Here is a 20,028-nt window from a genome sequence, read left to right as displayed (position 1 = left end):
ACACATGACCACCCAGTTTACCAATATACAATATCAGAAATCCAGCAGGGGTCCCTCTACATGTGGTTGAAACTAGATCTGGCAACTTCTGGAGGTGGTCTGTGGTGTGAATTATCCAAAGAGAGGCCTCGCCTCTTTTGAGGAGGTCGACGCACGAGGAGGTCCGCGGCAGTCCCGTTTATAGTTTCCTAACCTCCACAAGCGCCTTTCGGGCCTGGATCTCCCTGAAAAGACTCAATTAACACCACCGTGCTAAAGATAACATGCAGCGTCATGCAGTGAGCTTTGGTTATGACCTTCAAATCCGATGAATCTTTAGCCATTTGCACTTGACGCGGTTGTTAATGCTTTAAAAAAAAGCTAATAACAATTACGGATTTGTTCATTCTTTTGAGGGAACTGCAATCACCTGATCAACGTCTGACGTCAGGATAGGTGAGACTGTGCCGCTCTCCACGGTGCTGAAATAACACCTGGCGCTTCAGTCTTGACAAAATGTATAGATTAGCATATCCTCCAGAACAGCTGTTTCAAAACTTTACACTTTTAAAATAGCATTCAATGCAGAGGTATACTATACAAAAATAAACTAATATGGAGTAATAAAGTTATCGGGGAATTCACTGATCATAATCTGATGACATTGTACAGTACAAATTAAATGTACAGCAAAGAACACATTCGTTATTGTAGTAATTAGATTTATTTTAAGGCATAACATATCTTAGGTCACATATATTAAGTGAAATATTTAGAGGGTCGACTCTTGGATTTTTTTTAAGCCATGTCTATTAATTTATGTCGGTGGCAAAATTATTTTTCATACTTTTTTGTTTGATAGGGGGATTTGAAACTTCTGAAATTGACCCACATCACAGTTCGGATCATTTTGAACACTTCCTCACCACGAACAGTTAATTAATAAACGCAATACCATCTCCAAGGGAATAAAGTTCACAGAGGGCTACTCGCACTCAGGTGTTCTCCAGCAGGTCCGTCATGAAGGAAATGTAGACGATGGCCAGGCGCAGAGTGTCGATGCGGGACAGTCTCTTCTCGTAGGCGAATGTGGGAACTTTCCTCCTCAGTTCATCGAACGCCTCGTTGAGGCTAAACATCCGCTTCCTTTCCCGCACGTTGGCCGCCTGCCGCTGGACCACGGTTATGACGCGCCTCCGTTTGGACCTGCCGCGATGGCCGTGCTCCCCGCGGCTGCAGTACTTCGGCACGCCCCCCATCACGGCGCAGATGTCCGCGTCGTTTTCCAGGTCGCTCCATGGCGAGTCGCTCAGCCGCGTCCGGTCGTTCGGGCTGTGCGTGTCGTCAGCCGCCGGCTCCATCGGGTTCACGTCATTGACGAAATCGATTAACGTGGGGTCGACTAAGTGGCCCTGCATCTCCGCGTCCAGTCCCAGGGCGGCGGTCAGTCTGTCCGGGAACACGACACTTTTATAGCCCGTCTGCGATCTAGTCAAGCGCAAAAGTGACGCCAATCAAAGCGCTCAGGACAAAAACAGAGGAGCATCTCAACAAGCTCCAAATCCGGTCAGAGCACAACAGGGTGAGATCCTATTTGGCTCGAGTCCCAGTACCCTTCCTGCTGTTTTAATAAGTCACATACGCATCCTCACAGTGCGACATCTTTCATGTCCCTTCTACCTCTAAATCGGATCCATTTCTATCTATGGTCGGCCCGTGAGTGGGGTGAATCCGAGAAGAGAGGCTTAAAAAGGCAGAGAGGAGGCCGCAGGACCCTACCAATTGATGCGCTGTCCTCCTGGAGGCGCTTAATGAGCTTCTGAAGAACGGAGGCTCTTGACAGAGGGTCATACAGACTTGTTTGCACTCTCCCCTCTGCTTCAGAGGCTAAATAATGACACTTTTATCACTTAAACAGGCCGGGAGAAGACCAAATAGAACATTCCCTAACAGTCACTATACACCACGTGCTATTCTGTTGCAAATTAAAGCAAATAACTGTCCGTTTCCATGGCAGGACAGAGTCCACACTGCAGAGACTACTGAGAGAGACACTGGCTTAACTGTGGTGCAACTGTTTGGACACCATACTGCATTATTGGGAGCAACTTGTTATTTTTGCGGATGGTGATAGCGGTGATGACAAAGATGTCGAGAAAGAGTTGAGCCTGAACGTTTAAATCTGACTAAGACTACTTTGGGTTAAAGCTCAGTCACCTATTTCCATTATTCTCACTTCACTGAAAACCAGCAAAAATAGATACGTCCCTATGGACAGGGCACAGACTCAAATTGTATTTCATCAAGCTTAAATTAGGTAGTTGGTCTAAGAACACAAGTGCCGATGTGCGCATTAATTGAATAAGCAGCGAGAAGATCACATTTCATATAAACACAGGTTCGGTCCAGAACAAAAACACTCTCCAGACTTTTAGTCTCTTGGGGTTAGATGCGTTACTCAAAGGTAACGTAACTGGTTTAAGAGGAGAGACTGTACTGCTCTAGCAGTTTGTGTTTTAGGATTTAGTAGTTTAAATGTTACATTTATTAAAATAAATGTAACATTTGTTTTGCATTGCTTCGTGGATTTCAACACAAATATCACAAATCTCTTTGTGACTGCACAATGACGTGTATTTTAGTTCACATTCACTGTACAAAAGTAATGCATTATAATTTGTACACATCTCAATAAACTAATATGTAATCCAAGGCATCGTACAAGGGAGGTAACATAGTATAATGGCATTTTTTATATTTTTCTATATAGAACCTGCTTTCACAGCCATCATAAGAACATAGGACGCAAAAGCAACATAGATAAATATATATACACAAGCACACATGGAACCACATGACAATACATGCACACACGCTTTCATATGCAACAATTATTCCTTAGTTTAGGATGCTGCATTGCTATCATGCAGACATATCAATTAACATTTCAAAAAGTCCTGATATTTAATTAATAAACATTTAATTAAGTTATCATATATAAATGCTCTTGGTAGAGTGAACAAACTCTAACAGCAGTCACATTCCGGCAATAACTTTGTGTCTCATGCATTCTTGTGCGGTTATTGCATATACAAAGGAGTGTGAGAGCGTAAGTGTCTGCCTCGTATGCACACTCTAACCCAAGTGTATCTTCTCCATCTCCCAGTGCTGCCTCCTCTTCCTCTCCGATTTTCCCGTCAGGCGGATAAACATGATGGCACATTCCGCCGGTTGCCGTGGAAACACTTCGAAAGCACAGCTGGGTGGGAGAATATGAGGTAATCTCACCCTGGGGCTGCTGGGTAAATATTGGTCTTAAATAAGGAGTAAAACCCCAAAAGGGGCACACAAACACACGGAAGACACGCACACACCTAGAGGGGTTTATCGTCAGAGTGGAAACACAGGACAGACATTCTCTTAGAGACTCATAATGGGTCATTTCCTGCTCTACTCAGTTATTATTTGAGTTTACGAGTTTTTGTGGTGTCACTTAATGTTTGTGGAAGTAAACAAAGGAGCTTTGACATCAAAAACATCAGTGGTAAACAGAACGATTGTCAAGATGTCTGGATCTGGAATGGACTTAGAGAGAAATATTTATAAAACAATGTCGTGTCCCAAACTTCACAGAACTGGCTTAACTAAGTATTTGTTCACATGCATACTGTACAAATTAAATAAAATGGTCTTTTGGCTTGTCCCTCTGGGAGGTCAGAGGTTGAGGTCAGACCCAGAGCAATATACCTGTTACCCTTAACGGAGATTTCCATTTTAACTGAAGTCGTGGTTCATTCATGATGTTTGACGGGTCACCAAAAAGCACCTCGGCCCATAAGGTTGATGAGGAGAAAGACGATTTTGCCCTTAATCGCTTATGTATGTTGAGTTCATACATCGTCATAATACCAGCACAGGCGGCTCGGGAAGAACGGGTGTTGGGAAACCTCGTTTCTACTCTGTACTACTACACTCACGAAATCATTGAAGAAAACTGCGGACTATTGTAAGAACATGCTGCAGCGGTTGTCTTTTTTTTTCTTTATGTATAAAAATCGCCGGAGAACAACATGTATCCAGTGTGCTGCTCCAGATCAGCCAGTGTTCGCACTGAATAAATCTGTCTTCCCACTTCTCCTCTGGCTCCGTCCTCGTTGGGCCGCAGGCGCACTGCCAAATCTCTCCCACCGCCACTGTAAATCTGAAACGAGACACTCCTCTCCCGTTCCCTCTTTCTCTCTCTTTTCCTGACCCCTTTTCTCCTTCATTTTCATCTCCAGGCTTTCGTACAGCACAACATCGGAGAGAACAACCGGTGTGACTGTAAGCCTTGAGTGTTGCGAATCAACCAAATTTGTAGTTGAAAATGCGAGAGGGAGGGAGTCGCCGAGGGAGTGAGGGAGATGAGTTTAACTCCTGACCCGCCTCCATCTTCTTCATTGTGTCACTGGGAAATCCCTCTGCCTTTCTTTCCTCTCTCCCTCTGCACCCAGACGCTGACTCATTGGTTCACTTGTCCCACCTGCCTCTACATCCCGCCCTCCGATTAGCTGGACACTTTGGCCCGACGGGGTGTCATGTGGTGTTCCCCCCGCCCCCCCCCCCCCCCCGCCCCCACCTTTTTCTCCACACCTCCCACTCACCCAAAACCGCTGCAAAGGCCTCAACTCCTCCTTTCCAAGTGAACCTCTTTCTCTCAATCCAGCCTTCTCAGCTCTACCTCTCCACTGCCACACTGAAAAGGGAGGCTCCCCCCCCCCCTTCCCCCCCCCCCCTTCCCCCCACACCCCCCACCGTCACCCATGTCAGCACCTTGCCTCAGCTCACGTCAACCGCCCCCCCCTCTCCAGTCTGTGAGTAATGTCTGTGTTTATTTTCTAAAAGAAGGTCACCCACTCTCGGCTGTGTATTTTAAGGGTGCCATGTTTCATTTGTGTTAACGCTCATATTCAGAACTGTGGTGGGTGTTTGGAAGAATGAGGAAACTGAAGACACCACCTGATGAGGATGATGATGATGATGATGATGATATTGTTGATGACAGGGTAGAGGGGCAGCGTGCTTAAACCACGTTGTCGTTTCAGGTTTTCTCATGCTGCCATAGAGGTTTATTACTATTTATTTATGTATTTCTCCGTTTTTTCTCTTCACAGATTGTAAAAAATATGTTACTACGTAACTCCGCGACAAGGTGCCACAACAGCTCAGGAGCGGAGAGAAAAAAATCATAAATTCTCATACAAACAATTAAACTTTCCAGCTGGAATAAGGCACCATCCTGCATTAAACTCATGATGGAATCCCAATACATTTCCTCTTATATATTGTAACCAATTTAACATGACGCTACAAAGAAAAGTGTTTGTGGTCACGTTTACTGTTTGAAGTGATGACTCAGTACAATCAGCTCAGCTCGAGGATTCTTGGTATTCTTACTCATCACTCGTAAGCAAACAGAAATATTTTATTCTGTCTGCATATAAATTCTTTTGAGAAGTCACGTAATGATTAAAAGCTCATTTCTCTGACACAACTTGAAAAATAAACGTTTATATAAAAACAAAGAGCCACAGAGGATCCCTTTTAAATAATTGCAAGACTCATAGAGCTCATGTTCACACTGACATCAGATCACCAGACCGTACAGATGATTGTGGTAATAATGGTTATAAACCTTGGCCCTGGTTGATTACTTTCGACGCTGAACAGCAATCAGTTAAAGCCTTTTCCCTCTAGCTTTTATTTTACCAGCGTGACGAAGCTGCTGCTGCACCACTGTTGAATCCTTCTGACTCAGTTTGAACATAGAGGACTTCTGTGGGAGCTGCTCTCTTCGGCATCTCATCGGAACATCTCCGTCTCTCTCTCTCTGTCACATGTGCGGTCTGTTGTTATTAACGTCATCCTGTTAGCCAGAGTTGGCGGACGGTTCACTGAAAATGGGACTTTCTTTCATCCTCACGTCGATGACTTTATAAGCGTTTTTCCAGCAATCAGCTCTAACGTACACTTAATAAGCCACCCAGGATTTGCTCTTTTTTTTTTTACTTCTTCTTCTCTCTCACTCTCTCTTTCCCAAAACGGACCTTCAGTCATAAAATTAACATGGATTTAGTCGTGTCCTGGGTATTGTTGTGTAAAGCTACAGGACTAAACATGAGGTCATTTTTTCCAGACGCATTCGTTTTCTTTTTCTACCTCTTCTGGCTCATTTACTTTCCTGTGGTTTTGGAGGAGGTTGCGACTGAAAGTCTGATGATATCCCGTGTGTGTTCCTCTTCTTACCCCTCCCCTCTTTACTCCACTCCACATTTCTGCCCCCCCCCCCCCCTCCTCCTCCTCCTCCTCAATTAATACGCAAGAGGAACAGAGAGCAGTTTTTACGTTTGCTCGTTGTTCCACAGTAAATCACAATGTTGACTTTCACACTTATGTGCAAATGTTCTTTTGATTTAGCCTCAGTCTTTCAATGCAAACTCGGTCCCTGTGGATGATATTAATGTCACAATGGCTGCATACAGTTAAGATTAAAATCTTTTTTGTTTTACCTTTTGTCCTTCCCATATTTCCCCAGCGTTTTGGGTGTAGGAGTTATGGTTGGGTCTGAACACTGTCTAGACGTCTGTGAGCCTCCCATTAACTGCTGATTACATTGAGCCCTATTAATCTTACCGGACGGGGCAGTCACGCACACACACACAAAATTAAAATTAAAACTAAAAACAATCATTTAAACTGACAACAAATGAAGCCGGTTTTGTTTCCCTTCATTGAGTCCTCAGGCTAAACTAAGCTAAACGGCGACGTCTTTGTAAGTTGCCAGTATGCTTCATCAGACGTGTTTTTCTTTCGCCCCTCATGTGGACAAGTGCAACACTATGAATGTCTTTCAGGAGAGACTGTTTGTACTATCAGCCACTTTTCACTGCCAAATATACACACATTTGATTTCCAAGTTGGTGAGGCTCCAACCTCTTGTGGCAAAAAAACCTGAAAAAGAATATTCAACAATAAGCGATAACTAAAAAAAATGATGAAGTATCACGATAGAGAAACACAGAGAGAAGAGGTCGGATGATCAAACCTTCAGATACCTGATGTAGGACAACAGCCGCTTGAAATTGGACAAACTCGCACATGCACACACAAGCTAGTGAAATGATGTCACAACAAACACCCGTGCATCGTTGCCATGGTGCCTGAGGGCAGGACTGTGGGTGTCGGGTACCAAGGAAACAAACTTAACTATGGGAATCCAACTCTCCAACCAATGCAATGTTTACTTTTGGGGTTAGCTGTGTGTGTCCGTGTGTGCACGAGCTCGTGTGTGCCTGTGTGTGAACTCTGATCCCTTGGGAAAGGGAGTTTAATGGCGGAGCCGGTCTGACTCTGTGTGAGCTTACCTGTGGGAGCATTAAAAAAAAAGAAAGAAAAAGAGATGCAAAACAGAAGTGCCAAAAATCCCCCAGAAATGCCTTTGAAAACGCCGTAAAGAGATTTCGTGGATGTCAGCGGGCCCGTGAGAGATGGGCCTGGGTACGAGTCAGGCCTGGCCCGGGCCGCGGCGGAGGATATACGGCCTCAGCTGCACGGCCCCGACTGGTGGAATACTTAACGTTTTATGACCTGCTGCCATTTGGGGCTCAGGGACAGAGCAGAGTGCCGACCACATAACTAATTAGGCTTGGCCAACGGGGGTGTGCATGGACGGGGATTTGTGGACGCGCAGTGTCTGCATGGGTGAGCCAGTGTGTGTGTGGCATGGGTTGTTACGAGATTGTGTGTGAGTGTGTCTCTGTGGTTGTGTGTCCTGAACCTGAAGCATTGCGTAAGTGAGCCGATTGTTCTCCATAAAGACCTCTGGGCTTCTCTCATGTACGACAGGGTTGGAAAAGTTGACAGAGGAGATAGTGTCACGCAGCCAATCCACACACATTAACACTCGCGCACATCAGAGGCCGCTCCTCCAGAGGCAGCCAGAGGTGAATGAACAGATCGTCTGGCCCGCTTAACGAAAACAACACTCCTCCTATTGTCCCCACTCTCTCAACTTCTTCTTGTAATCTCCAGTGGAGGATCATGAAGATGAATGGCCGAGCATAGATATGAGTCCAGTGGCGAGGAAGGGGGGGGGGGGGGGGGGGGGCGCTGCAGGAGTGGAATGTGTGTGAACTGCACACCGCCTCCTATAAATCAGGGAGACAAGTAGGAGGAAGAGAGAAAGCAGGGCAGGGGCAGAGGGGGAGTCAGCGCGAGGGAGTGATAGAAGGCACGACAACATGAATGAGTGGTGATGGAGGGAGGGGGTACAGGTGCACATGGGCTGGGCTGGATTTGGGCAAAAGACTGATAAAGACAAGAGAGGGGGGGTCATGCGAGGACACGCGGTATCAAACATTTAGAGTACACTTTAAAGATGACTGTTCTTAAATGTCTTAAGTTTCACACAGCTGAATCAGCACAAGTTGAGGTCGTTGACAGCGTTCTGGAAGCGATTTGTAAAGTCTTTGTGGTCATAAGTACTGTGGAGAGTTAGTCTTCTAAAGTCTAAATTTGTGGAAACATTACTTGATTTGTGTATTTTGTGTGTGTTAGTTCACCAAGAGCTCAAAACATTTGAAGTACTTAGTTTGTAACTGGGTCTTAATAAATGGTCAATTGTTGGTAAAAATGGTCAAACGTACTATTTAAAATCATGACATGTTAAACACTGGACCGAGGCCAAGCTTGCTGTTTCTGGTCTTAATGCTAAGCTAAAGGCAGCTTCACAGCAAACATATACAAATATATATTAATCTCATTTAATAAATATTTGTGGGCTTCATGAACTGTTAAGTCTGCATTTATGTCAAAGGTTTTAAATTGCAAAAGCTTAGATCCAGCGGGACAGATAAAGATGAGCAAAGTTAATTGCAGCTTCTTATCAGTCCTCTTTAGGCGGATCCCGATAAGCTCTCCAGCTCTTAGCACCTTACAACTAATGAGACTCCCCTCTGAAGGCAGGCTGTGTGTGTGTGTGGGAGAAAACACTAAGATCTCCAGGTCGTCTCTCAGCGCTTTATCAGCCGACACCAACTGGTCAGCATGAAAGAGTTTGTTGTGGGAGGGAATATGTGACAAAGAACAGGAAATCTTTGTATTAAAAACATTACAGGGGTAATTTCTTCTAACAGATCTGTCACTGGAGAACTTGCAGACCCAGCTTGTCTTCAGTTATTTTGAATAAACAAATGATTGGTCTTAAGAAATATCTCTGGAAGCACTCATTAAAAAATGCGCATGTTAATTGGGATAAGAACTGATTGTTTAATGTCCATTTCTGTTTGTTTCAAAGACATTTGTGTGAAAAGCAACACTGAAGAGATCACAAATTAATCTAAAATACTTCAACTGCAGCTACTTTACAAAACAATTGTTTCAAAAGAGTTGTTACAGAGAAGTAATATCAACTTGGACTCAACACGTTGTTTAAAAAATGAGGTTCACATGGTTTCATTCCGGTGTTTTAAAGGCTTTGAAGATGTTTTGCTCCCCCCACAGGCAGCAAAAGAGAGCTGCAGTCCAACACCGGCTGGTTCCATCGAGTCATGTGCTTTTGCACAACATTCTTCTGCAGGCCTGAATCAAGTGACTTTAGGGGAGCTCAGAAGCTCCTGCTCGCTAAAAGAAGGACGTTTAGTTGTCATGTCACATCTGCATTTTCCTCCAGAGCCATAATTTTCATTTCTATGGTGTCTGACACACACACACACCATTTTCCAAAGAGAAGATCTTTTTTTTTCTTCACTTCAAATCACTTTTCCTCTTTTTTTTGGACTTTGGTGGCTCTGGAGCCGCATTTAAACTTAAGTTCCCTGCTGAACTAGTTTCACGACTTCTCTTTTTGCTTGGCTTGTCACTGAGGTACCCGCTGGAGTCACTGCAGTGAACCGCCATAGTGGAGAGCTCACCCTCCTCCTCTTCTTCTTCTTCTTCTTCCTTTATGTGTTTCTGCTTCTTCTTCTTCTTTTTATTTTTCTCACCAGCTTCATTGCCATTCTCTTCAATATTTGCTCCGTTCACCTGTGGTGTTGTGCTGCCCTCTTTGACTTTGCGGATGGCACTCTTCTTTTTGGGGGTGTTTTTGGGAGACTCTTCAGTGGATCCTGACTCTGAGCCCTCGCTCATAGCCAGCAGCTCTTGCACCCTGAAAACCACAGAAAAAAAAAAAACACTGATCAATCAAGAGTTTACACACAGCTTTGAAAACATTAAACAGCCAGCTCAGACGACGAAAACTGGCGAGACCAAGAAAAGCACCAATAAAAGAGTTAATGTTGGGCTGCAACAACGAACCGCTGAAATTGATCAAATTTGATTTTAAAAGTGTTCGATCGATTCGTTGTGCCACTCAAAGATGCGCCGGGAGGAACAAAAAAAAAGAAAAAGAGCCGAGCCGACGTTGAGGAAACGGCAGCCAGCGGGACAATAGTTGTTGTCACATGACGCAGGCAAAGACATGTCGGGAGTAGGGTTGTCACAATACCAAAATTATGACTTAGATACCATACCTGCAAAAATATTACGATACCACAAATACAATACTGGAATATTTATCTATGAGAGTAATAAATAAAACATCTATAAAAGGTTCCCTGTTTTCCAGCTTGTTCCTGCCCAGCTTTTTGAACACTTAACTAATTATTCATATTAGTATTAACCCACAGCAAAATATTGATGAAAACGACATGGTAAAATCATAGCATTGATTATACACGCTATGTAGGCCTATTATCCATATCTGAATAGGACTACATAAGTATGACTATATAAGTATGAATTACATAATTTTATAGATGAAAAACTAAAAAACTAAAGCTATGTGGGTTGGGTACATTAAAGATGGACACATAATTAAAGGGCAATTTCTCCCCTTTATTGAAAAACAATGAAAATTGCATCGTGTATTATTTAGTACAATTCTGTGTGCATTCTGACCTCATGATCATAGGCCCACATGACTGAAATTGTAAGTTACTTTGCATGTTTATATTTCTGCTGGACTATTCAGTAACTTATTTGCTGTCTTGCTTTGTCTTGTGTTGCACTTGATGTTTGACTGTTAGGAAAGTTGTTGTCACGCCAACACAGCTACAGGGCTGCCATCTCTCACGGGTTTCCCTGTGTGACACATGCGCTTTTGCATGTTTTCACACGCCACACATCCGATTTCTTACGCTAAAAAAAACACCTGGTCGATGGCGCATCTGTGACTATTCGCTGCACGTTGACTTGCTAGTTTGTCATTAAGTGATTATGACAGGTTTTCACTAAGTTTAGCCGCTAGGAAGACACCTTGTTAGCAAGCTTGATTTGTGTTTATTTGTGTCTCAGATTTTTATTGACTTAATGAAAGTGATCACCACGAGCAAGCTGTACAACAATGTAAAGAATATGGCGTCTGTCACCATCTACCTCCTTCAGTTGGACACTGCCTGGAGTAGCTGTCAGAGCAGTAGCGGAGATGTTCCAATCCAAGGAGCAGACGTGATCAATACGGCTGCTTCTCTGGAGAATTACCGTGCGCGGAACTTTAGCGAGGGAAAAAAAAAAGGGGACCAGATGTTTTGAGGCAAGTCAAAAACCCGCTAACCCGCTGCAACAGGTGAACCACTCGCTTCCCGTGGGAAATGACGAACTGATCTGCCTACAGTACCTTTATTTGTTCACTCCATTTAGGATAAGCTAAGGTTCTGTAGTCCGAGTCTTTTTCAAGTAGTTCCAGCGGAGTCTGTAACCTGCCCGGCGAGTTGCATTGTTGTAACAAAAGGGAACCCAGATTAGTCTTGTCCCCCCCCCCCCCTCTGTCCAACCACCACCGCCCACACCCACCTGGTCCTGTTCATCCGCCCTCTGATCAGCAGCACCCCGGCAGTGTCAGCGTCCAGAGCCGTCACCTCAAACTCCATCTCCGATCCGATCCTCGGCCCCGCGTCCCGCCAGGTCGGCACGGAAACCAGGTTGGGTCTGGGGATGCTGGCGTTGAAGCAGCCGTGCACCAGGCAGCCCACGTGGCCGACTCCCAGTTTATTCACTCTACCCTGGGAAATAAACACAGAAGGGATTTAAGTAGGTGTCGCAAAAGGGGTCCACAAATAAACAACACAAATGAAATGAAAAAACAGTAAAGCCCACCACCAGTTTCTGTCCTTTCAGGGGCTCAAAGATGATGAAGTTGGCTTCTATGTCCATGTGGATGTAGCCGCTGTCGTCGTAGATGTTTCCATGGTGACCCACTATCCTGATGTTTTCATAAGCCACGGGAACTCCTTGTAGTCTGAAGAGTCAAACAAGCCAAGTTGAATTAGTTTCATAGAGAGCGTGATCAATTGTCACTGTTCAAAGGTAAAATAAGACATGCAAATAAGACGGCTGCACTTAGAATTAGGCTGCAGACACAGTAACCAATCATAATAATACAAATATATGTTAGTATTACCCGTAAAGCTTTATTTTGTATACTTGTATTTAGGTAGTAGAGTATTACCCGTAAAGCTTTATTTTGTATACTTGCATTTAGGTAGTAGTGAATTAACCTTTCTCCACCACTCAACCTAAAAAAAAAAAGAAAAATCAACTGACGTCACCTTTGGGAGAACTTGAGCAGCTCGGCTTCCAGCTCCTCCTGAATGCCGGTCCTCTTCTTGTTGAGGTACACCGGCGGCAGGGCGACGTGTCTCCGGTGCGCGCTCATGACCAGGCACGAGTACGGCGCCGACATCAGCTCGGAGGCGGCCGCGAACGACGGGATGCAGGAGGCGAAGGCGCCCGGCGCAACGGACGTTTCGGTCACCGCGGACATGCTCGCGTGTTTTGGGTCGTCTTCGGCGTGCTCGAAGTTCGCCATGCTGTTCAGGGAGACCGGAAAACGGAAGACGCGCTAAATTCCGGTTTGAAGGAAGGCGCAGCAGCTGTAAATATATACAAAAAGACTTGTTTATACTGCCGCCTTCTGGTCAGGAGGGGAACTACAGTCAACAATATAATTAAATCCCAGTGAGGCTCCAGCATGTGGAGGAAAAAAAATGACTTAAGTATAGATCGATTTACCTAATAAATACCAGTTATATTGCGTATTAAATCAACACTACTTCAACTCAAGGATAAACAGCCATGTTATGTCATAATGACATTCTTTTTTTTAAAAGCAACTGATGATTGCAACCGACTATATTGAAATATTGTTCAAGGTTTTGTTTGTCAAATCTTAATCCATCACGCTGCCTTCCAAATGTTGTGAAATGAAAATTATCAGAACCAATGACTTAGAATTGTATCTACCTACTAAAGGTTTGCATCAAGGCAAAAACACAGTTCCCTTCAGCCAGCAAAGCAAAGCATGCGACTGCCTTGAGGCCCTGCAGAGGCCGCTGAATGCCCCGGATTTCACAGACAATTTTTCTTACTCAATACATACAATCAAACTAAATTGTGTTTAATCAGACAGAATATCTGGGGGCCTTACTAATCCATCATGGTGACATTGTACACACTGCACAGGGAATAGGTGGAAGACAGGGGCCCAGCAGGGGCCCAGCAGGGCCCACCCAGGAGGTAAAACCGGTGATTAACCCAGTACAGTCACTGCCATACGAAACATTCACAGACAAAAAAACTTCTCATACACGGTTTTAACTGAAAGTGTTTTGAAGTGAAATGATGGGACAGTAAATTCATGAATGACATGAATCCTTCCTGTTATCTAAGGCACTGATAGTGCCCTTTGATAACTGCAGGATGGGCACCAAGGATGCTGCAAAGCTGTTCATCTGATAAGTAACACTCATTGATTCTGTATCCTGTTCTCACCTACGGTGGCACATTAAGATCATTAGGGTGACCTGAGGGGTCATTTAGAGCAACTAATGCATGCACACACACTCTCTCTCTCTCTCTCTCTCTCTCTCTCTCTCTCTCTCTCTCTCTCTCTCTCTCTCTCTCTCTCTCTCTCTCTCTCTCTCTCTCTCTCTCTCTCTCTCTCTCTCTCTCTCTCTCTCTCTCTCTCTCTCTCTCTCTCTCTCTCTCTCTCTCTCTCTCTCTCTCTCTCTCTCTCTCTCTCTCTCTCTCTCACACACACACACACACACAGGCTAATATAGTGTTACTGCTTTCTGACAGAGCAGCACCACAGGAAGTCACACGCACACAAACACGCACAATGTAGTGCAGATATGGCGCTCTTTTAGGCGCCATGGCCCACTCCTAACTGTTGTCACGGTGATACATTGTGACATGGTTTCTGAGTCAGCAGGAGCTACCAGTGGCTTCTGCATCTGTTAGAGTTAGTTGTCAGAGTAATTGTAAATCTTCTTCAGAGGTCACAGCTGTGTTTCTGTCTGTGTGCGTGCATGAAAGTTGGCTTTGTTGTTTACTGTTGGTAGAAAGGTGGTTCGAAAGCAGCTATAAAACAGGTTATTTGCCATTTTTTCATTTCTAATACGTTTAATTAAATTCATTTTATAAGAAGCATTTATAAAAATATCTTTTCTCTATAGGTACGGCTATTCTCCTGATATACAAGCATGGATATACAATACAGGACATTGCGCATCACTGTATTTCATATCAAACCATTCCAATATTGGGTAATACATATGTTAGGCTATCTCAGGATATGCATTCCATAAACCCATAACAAAAAGTATAGACAAGGGGACTAAATAAAGTGAAACTGAAATTACTCATTACTTTGAGGCATCTCGCTGGAAAAAAAACTTTCCTTCAACACAGATGTTTGACATCTGAATTACGCCCCAAAAGGCAGCTCTCCATCCCGACATTTGTCTGAGTATATCTTGGATATCTTAGAGGTTTGAACCTGTGTTTGCATAATCATTCAGAAGCACAAACGCCTCCATATTGCTGTCAAAATGTCCTTCTTTTCATCCAGCGGTAAGTGGTCCCAAGCCGAGAGACCTGGTCTTCGCTCTCTGCACCCAGGATATAGTAACTATATAAGACATTTGTGAACTGTCTATCTTTCAATGTGTGCAAGACGCCCCCGGTGGCACTTTGTCATGGTGATGCTGTGGCGTGTCCGTTGTAGGAGATCTGAGGAATGCCGTTGCTGGAGTTGTCCAAGATCTCCTATTGAGGGGACACACACACACACACACACACAAATACACTTACCTTAACACACGATCCCCAAACACAAACTTCAAAATGATCTGAGGTGTTGAAAGACACATTTTCATTCAAATATTAGCGTAAAGGCCACACTGTTGACAAGCTCCTGCTGCTGTCTCCTACCTTCTCGGTCATCTCATGCGAGTGGTGTAGCGAGTGTTCCCGCTCAAGGAACATCCTCTGCTGCTCGGAGCTCGCCAGGCGACAGGTGAGCCACGTGGATAAGGTACAGGAGGAGATCCCTGGAAGAGACAGGAGAAGGGAAAGTTCCTTATTTTAAGGAAACAGTGGGCTGTCTGATGTTAGCATTTAGCTAACTCTTGTCAAAAGACACAAGGTGTAGGTAAGGGGTCTAAAAAAAAGTATAATTGAGGAGCATTTGTCCTCTGTGTCTTCTAGAAGTGGAGCTTTGATGTGGGACTCACAGTAATAGGTTGGGGGTAATTAACAGTAAAGAGCTGCTTTACTTTTAATTCAAACATTTGTATGTAACTATTCTCTTCAAAAACTTGACAAAAACATGTTTCTAATAAAACATGCCACATGCTTAACGTGTGTGCTCAGCTGTGTTGCATTTCACGTCCCTTTGTAGTGTCATGTTTACCCAGACAGGCCAAAGTCATGGCAGCCAGATGGATGGAGTGCATGGAGTCTGGTCGTTTGTTCAGCGCCCGGACAAACTGGAAGTTGAGAATCCCACCAATCAGACCACAGATACAGCAGGCCGAAAACAGTATCATCTGACAGAGACAGAGGGAACGATTGAAGTTGATGCAACCGGCAGAATTTAAATCTTATCAACACACCTGCAAACTTTCTGTCAAAATGTGGGGACAAAAACTATAAAGCTTCCGCCTCCATCAATCTAGTGTTTTGGATGACGGCTACTCGGGTGAGTAATGCGTATCAGTCTAAATAAATCTCCTTTACTATTTAAAAGTTGGATCGCTCTCAGAACCTCCTGTCTCCTTCAGAAATACTGCACTGCTTGCAAATATGCTGGCATCACTCTGCTTGTTTGTGTGTTAGATGGTTGGGGAGATTTTCCTTTCAGCATTTGAATGAATCACATTTTACGGTCTACCTCCTTAGAACAATAAAAAGCAACTGGAAAACAATTACCCAGTGTGAAATTTTCCCCAGCAGGATCTGATGGCAAAATCACCACGGTTCCGTTACTCCTCAATCAGAATAATAAAATACAATCAATTTAATTCAACTCTGCGTCTATTGTACATGCATATGTGTGTGTGTGTCGTGTCAGGGGTTCGGGTTCTCGCTTATTGCTGTAAAGATGCCTTTAGTGCCTACAACTCCTACTATATGGAAAGGGGCTTCTCCAATTTCAGTCATTACCCGGGGAAGTGTGGAACGCGGCTGGCAGGACTCCGGAGCCAAACCAACCTAATGCAATCATCACCCCTCAGGCAAACAAGGAAAGAGGGGATGGAAATAGATGAGGAGAGGGAGATGGAGAGAGTCAGAGCATCGAAGCGACTGTGGAGGATTAGATTCAACAGAGAAGGATGAGAAAGAGGAAAAAAGGGAGAGGGGCGAGGTTGAGGATGGCGACACGGGCGACAGATGGGGATGGATACGGTGAGACGGAGGGAGAGAAAGGTTGAGGGATGTCTCTGTTACAGCAGAATGTGCTGACATCGATCCGTCGTCAGTGCCCTCCCTCCCTGCAGGACGCAGAGGGAGTTTGAGAGAAACACGAGGACTCGGACACAGAGAGACTGCGACGCGAGCGCCGAGGCAGAGGAAGACGGAAAGAACAACAGAGGGAGAAGAGGAGAGGTGACTGCGAGTCTCCTCCGGTTTCCCTCAGATGTCTTTCTCGGGGCCCGCTGTAAGCACCTGCAGGCCCCCGAACACACACACACACACACACACACACACACACACAGTTTGGGGTGACAGGTTTTCCAGGCACATGTAATCTTCCAGCCAGCAGGCAGTTATCCTTGACTTAAAGGCTGCAGGAAGAAGATGAGAGCAAAGCTCCAGCAACACTTACAGTTCATAGGACAACTATATCAAGTACCTTCTTAATGCACATTAAATGTAAGGAACATTTTCCCTAGAAACCCCTGTTTCATATTTGGTATCAAACTATGAATTCATTCCTTTAAAAATGTTTCACTCCCCAATGTTTCATATAACTGCAGGGTCTCTCTTGTGTTTGCTGGAGCAGGAAAATGAAATAGAATGAGACCATGAACCAATACTAAAGGGCAATAAAGAATAGCCAGTGGGAACCAGAGGACCTAAATACATGCACTCACAATAAGACCTGTCCTCTTGCGAGCACACAGCAATCCGCACATCCCACAGACCAGAAACTGGAAGGAGAGAGAGAGAACAAAAAACAAGTAAACAAGCAGTTTCAAAAGTTGTTTGTCTTAGGAAAATTACTGGTTAGGAAATATTGAATTGAAAGTATTTGTATTCCTTCCCAAGCTAACAGCCGGAAAAGGGTAAACGTATTCTTTACAGATGCAACTTTCCCCCTCTAAAAATAGAGTGTGTCTTCTAGCAGGAAGCCATGTTGTCCTGGATGTCAATGATTCAGACTGAACGGGAACAACGCCGCAGCGTATTACGATGGCAGAATAAGCCGGGGCCGTTTAATGAGATGCAAGCCGCATTGTTTTGCTGAAAGTTTCTGCAAGAGAATTCAATCTTGACTCCAATTACTTTTGCTTTTAAGTTGGATTCTTGATGTTTTTAATAAATGTATTAGATATTTGAAGCAACCTAAAATCAGCTTTAGTTAAGAGCAAGGTGCACTTACTAAACAGAGTTTTCTGTCCTATCTCATGGCCTTGTTCATTGGATGAAATTTAATAGATCAAGTCTAGACAAAAGAAATCCATGAATGGAACTATTTTTGTCCAGTTACTAAATTTCTAAAATGACATTGTTACACGTAAATGACTAATCACGTGGAGGATTTCAGTTTCTCAGTATCACTTCTAAATCGTTTGTTTGATTCCTGTACCTGTGTGTAAAAAATAAATAAAAGCATGTGATACATATAGTATAAAACACAATAAACCATGCCTGAGTTGTTACATGTTAAAGATTTTGTCTTTTAATTAAAGAAATTATTAGTAAGTAATTCAGTTCGGTACATTTAAGTATAAAAAAATTCTGGACAAATTTAAGATGTGAGCGAGGATCCCTTTCCAGAAGAACATTTCTAATCGGCCAACGGTGTAAATTACCAGTTTTGGAAAAAGTCACATGGTTAAAGAAACAGTATGCAGCAGTGAGGTTACACACAAAGCCTGTCATGGTGCACAACAGCTTTGCTGACACACTCACACAAACATGGACTCCAACATATCTGCAATTTTTCCCTCCATAGATTTCCCACACCACAGGGTTCTTTGAGATACTTTGCTGAAATCATGTTTCTCTATGATTCATATTTCCTGAGCTGCAGGCCCATAGTGTAACCCCCAGAAATAAAATATACTGCCTTACCTCATAATGAAATAAGGTTATGAGAATTGTGAGAGTCTTTTCATTGCATAACCAAGACAATGAGCCAGAGAGAGAAACGAAAACTTCCAGTTAGTGATTAATATTAGATAAAGCACCAGTATGAACAGAAATCAACTCACCTTTTTCCTGTGCTTTCTCGTACACTCAAAAATGTAGATATATAGCTTAACAGAGTCTAAGCCTGAATTATTGTTGAATTATGATTTTACGGACGTATATGAAACACAAAGTTAATATCTTACATTCAGAAACATAACAAAACAACAGTAAACCTTAGCCAGTGATTTAGGATACAGCCTGCCGAGGGATGCTTTTGAGATATTCAAAGGTGGGTGGTAGATAATTCCCTTGAGTTGTATCGTTGCCTTTACTCTTAGCCGTCACGCTAAGAGATACTCATCCACCCTGTAAGTAAACAAAGCAAACTTAGGCCAAAGGTTTCTCCCGCGACGTACACAGAGTCCGCTCCACACCGGGGACGCGTCGCCCTGCTGCGGCTTGTGGTGGCCCCGGACCCAGCTGATGCCAACGGCCCCGAGGACGATGCTCGCCACGCCGAGTCCCACCTCCACCACGGACAGCAGGAGCAGGCTCCACAGGATCTTGCGGCTGGAGCACATTCTGCCTCGGGCATCTCTCCAGCTGCAACAGGAGGCGGGCGGATGGGCGAGAGGGGAGCCCCCTTCCCGGTCCTCCGGCGGCGGCTCTGCTGCTTTGTTATGCCCGACTGGAAAATAGGAGTTATCCGAAAAAAAAGGTCCGAAATGGAGTCCACAAAGCCGGAGGAGGGAAAGCTTGTTCTGCGGTTGCGATTTGGTTTTTAAAGAGAAAGTCCCTCTGCTTGCTTAAGTGCGTCTGCCTTTCCCGGCGCTGTCCAAGGTACTTAACCATCACTGCAAACACACACACACACACGCGCGCGCGCGCGCGCGCGCACACACACACGCACACACGCACGTAGACACATGGGGATCCAAGAGACCAGGAGTCTCAGCCTCCGCCCACATGTGGAACCAATCAAACTCCATAGAGCCGAAAGTCTTCAATGTTAAATGGATCAACGTTGTAACTTAAAGTGAGCACTGAAACGGGTTAGTTGATAATAGAACATACACCTGATGCAAATAATCAAAAAAGAGTGTCGAAATCAAGCTCAAATTGACCAAAACTATATATATATTGAGTAATGTGAATGACAACTTTTCTGGGAGTTTGGAGCTACAAACTGAGTGGATATCATAACACTGAATTGGGAATATAAATATTTTGTTTAATGAGCTTACCAGCGATTTTCCAGAGTGTACCGTCTCGTGTTTTGACCCGTTTCTGTCTACCCGTTAATCTTTGCCCGCCGATTTGAATTGATCC

General features: G+C 44.2%; 3 protein-coding genes across 3 annotated transcripts; all 3 read right to left on the bottom strand.

Moving 5' to 3' along the window:
- Positions 1-621: 621 nt before the first annotated feature.
- Positions 622-1,824, bottom strand: LOC119219711 (fer3-like protein). Its single transcript, XM_037475076.2, has one exon. The coding sequence runs from the start codon at positions 1,395-1,397 to the stop codon at positions 975-977; it is 423 nt and encodes a 140-aa protein (XP_037330973.2). The 5' UTR covers positions 1,398-1,824; the 3' UTR covers positions 622-974.
- A 7,163-nt stretch (positions 1,825-8,987) lies between these two features.
- Positions 8,988-12,907, bottom strand: polr1f (RNA polymerase I subunit F). The gene is made up of 4 exons (XM_037475075.2): positions 12,606-12,907; positions 12,154-12,295; positions 11,851-12,059; positions 8,988-10,165 (listed from the first exon to the last, which is right to left on the bottom strand). Exons 1-4 carry the CDS (start codon positions 12,863-12,865, stop codon positions 9,763-9,765), a joined length of 1,014 nt encoding a protein of 337 aa, XP_037330972.2. The 5' UTR covers positions 12,866-12,907; the 3' UTR covers positions 8,988-9,762.
- Positions 12,908-14,436: 1,529 nt separating this feature from the next.
- On the bottom strand, positions 14,437-19,757 carry LOC119219692 (transmembrane protein 196). Its single transcript, XM_037475033.2, has 5 exons — positions 19,116-19,757; positions 17,436-17,492; positions 15,752-15,887; positions 15,271-15,389; positions 14,437-15,105 (listed from the first exon to the last, which is right to left on the bottom strand). Exons 1-5 carry the CDS (start codon positions 19,278-19,280, stop codon positions 15,034-15,036), a joined length of 549 nt encoding a protein of 182 aa, XP_037330930.1. The 5' UTR covers positions 19,281-19,757; the 3' UTR covers positions 14,437-15,033.
- Between the last annotated feature and the right edge of the window lie 271 nt (positions 19,758-20,028).

This window comes from Pungitius pungitius, chromosome 17, assembly GCF_949316345.1.
Source record: "Pungitius pungitius chromosome 17, fPunPun2.1, whole genome shotgun sequence".
NCBI classification, from domain to species: domain Eukaryota; kingdom Metazoa; phylum Chordata; class Actinopteri; order Perciformes; family Gasterosteidae; genus Pungitius; species Pungitius pungitius.
This window is presented reverse-complemented; position numbering and strand designations above follow the sequence as displayed.